General features: G+C 65.9%; 1 protein-coding gene across 1 annotated transcript in view; it reads right to left on the bottom strand.

The window, feature by feature from the left end:
• The window catches only part of LOC102373784 (pinin-like), a 4,523-nt gene that overhangs the window by 393 nt on the left and 2,538 nt on the right, over positions 1-1,592 (bottom strand). Inside the window, exons 3-6 of the mRNA XM_006017590.1 lie at positions 1,471-1,565; positions 894-1,239; positions 526-599; positions 10-182 (exon numbers count right to left, since the gene is read on the bottom strand). Of these exons, the coding sequence (XP_006017652.1) occupies positions 10-182; positions 526-599; positions 894-1,239; positions 1,471-1,565 (688 nt within the window). The remainder of the gene's footprint in view (positions 1-9; positions 183-525; positions 600-893; positions 1,240-1,470; positions 1,566-1,592) is intronic.

The following is a 1,592-nucleotide window of genomic DNA, read 5'->3' as shown; positions in this document are numbered from 1 at the left end:
CGGCCCAGCCACTCCTCAGAGGTGTCCAGCGCCCGGTCCATGCTGCGCAGCACGAGCTGCCCCACCTTGCAGCCCAACAGGGCCTGGATGCCTTTGGCCACGGTAGTGGCGGGGCTCGGGGCGGCCGTGAGCGTGGGGCCAGGGATCACGGCCTGTGTTGTGCTGGGGCCTGCGGGCATAGCCTAGAGACAGGAGTCAGTTGGGGGGAGGAGGGGTCAGAGGGTGCAGTGCCTGGCTGGAGCAGAGGCCTTTGCATGCTCATGCCAAGATGCCAGCTGCCCGCCAGCCTAGGGCACTGCTCTTCCTCCTAGCAGGTGAGGGAGTCTGGTCCAACCCCTCTTGGAGCATCAGACACCCTGCTCTGCTCTGCCACTGCCTCTCTCAGTGACCACGGCCAAGTCCCTTTGCCCCTGTGCCCAGAGGGGACTGTGCAGCCAGGCAATGCCTCTGCCAATGCTGGGATGACAGCATTGCTGTGCCCCCACCTCGAGTTACAGCCCTGGCGAGGGGCTGGGCTGGGGCTACCTGCTCCATCGGGACGGGCAGCTTCTCCCCTGGCTCTCTCGGGCCCTCGCTTTTGTTCTCCTGTGTTGTTCCAGCTGTAGGACACACGGACAAATGGATGGAGGGACGGATGCATGGATGGACGGACAGCCGCTGGGTTACTGAACAGTGGGGAGCTGCCTGCACGGAGCAGTGTGGCAGGAGGCACCTGGCTGTGCTCAGCAGTGACCCCCGGCTGCTCAATGCTGTGGGCACCTGGGAGCCCTGGCTCCACCCTGCAGCCACATGAACCTGGGGTAGGAATCAGGGCCAGAGAACACCCCCTCCCCGCCCCCCACAGCCTCACCCCGAACCCCCACCCCCTGCTCCAGCCTCTCCCCAGCACTCACCAACCAACTCCTGCTCCGGCTTCAGCTCCACCGCTGGTGTCAGCTTTGGCTCTGGCTCTGGCTCTGGTTTCAGCTCCAGTTTTGGCTTCTGCTTCTGGTCTGGCTCTGGTTTCAGCTCCAGCTTCAGCTCTGGTTTCGGCTCCAGCTTCACCTCCAGCTCTGGCTCCTGCTCCGGTGCGGAGGGCTGGGCATGGCTAGTGTCTCCCTTGGTGCTGGGCTCAGGGCCCTCGGCTGCCAGCTCATATTCGGACTTGATGCTGAAGACGCTGTCCTGGGCAGGCGGAGCAGCGTCCTGGTCGTAGGTGGCAGCGACTCTGCCGCGGCTGAACACCCTGTTCGCTGCAAACTGAGCGAGGCAGTCAGCCGGGGGAAAGGGGCTCGGGGGGTAGGGAGGCAGGTACTGGGTGTCCCTCTGTGCCCTGTGGGCAGGGCTCCAAGCAGCTGGGGCCCCCGGGCATGTCTCCCACCCAGGCCCCTGCCCAGCAGCTGCCAGGCAGCAGGGAGTAGCCCCGAGACCAAGCCCTGGAGCAGTGGGGCCCAGGGCACCCCAGCCCCATGCCAGGGCTGCACTGCCCACCTGCTCCTCCTGGTCAAACACGAGTGTCGGGTCCATGTCGGTGGCATCCACCATTAGGCTGTCGTCGCTGGGCAGCAGGGGCGCATCGAGGGCTGCTGGGGGGACAGGGCAGGGGGAGCTGG

Source organism: Alligator sinensis, unplaced genomic scaffold (genome assembly GCF_000455745.1).
Source record: "Alligator sinensis unplaced genomic scaffold, ASM45574v1 scaffold1295_1, whole genome shotgun sequence".
Lineage (NCBI taxonomy): Eukaryota > Metazoa > Chordata > Crocodylia > Alligatoridae > Alligator > Alligator sinensis.
Note: the sequence above shows the minus strand (reverse complement) of the source record. Positions and strands in the feature narration are given on the sequence as shown.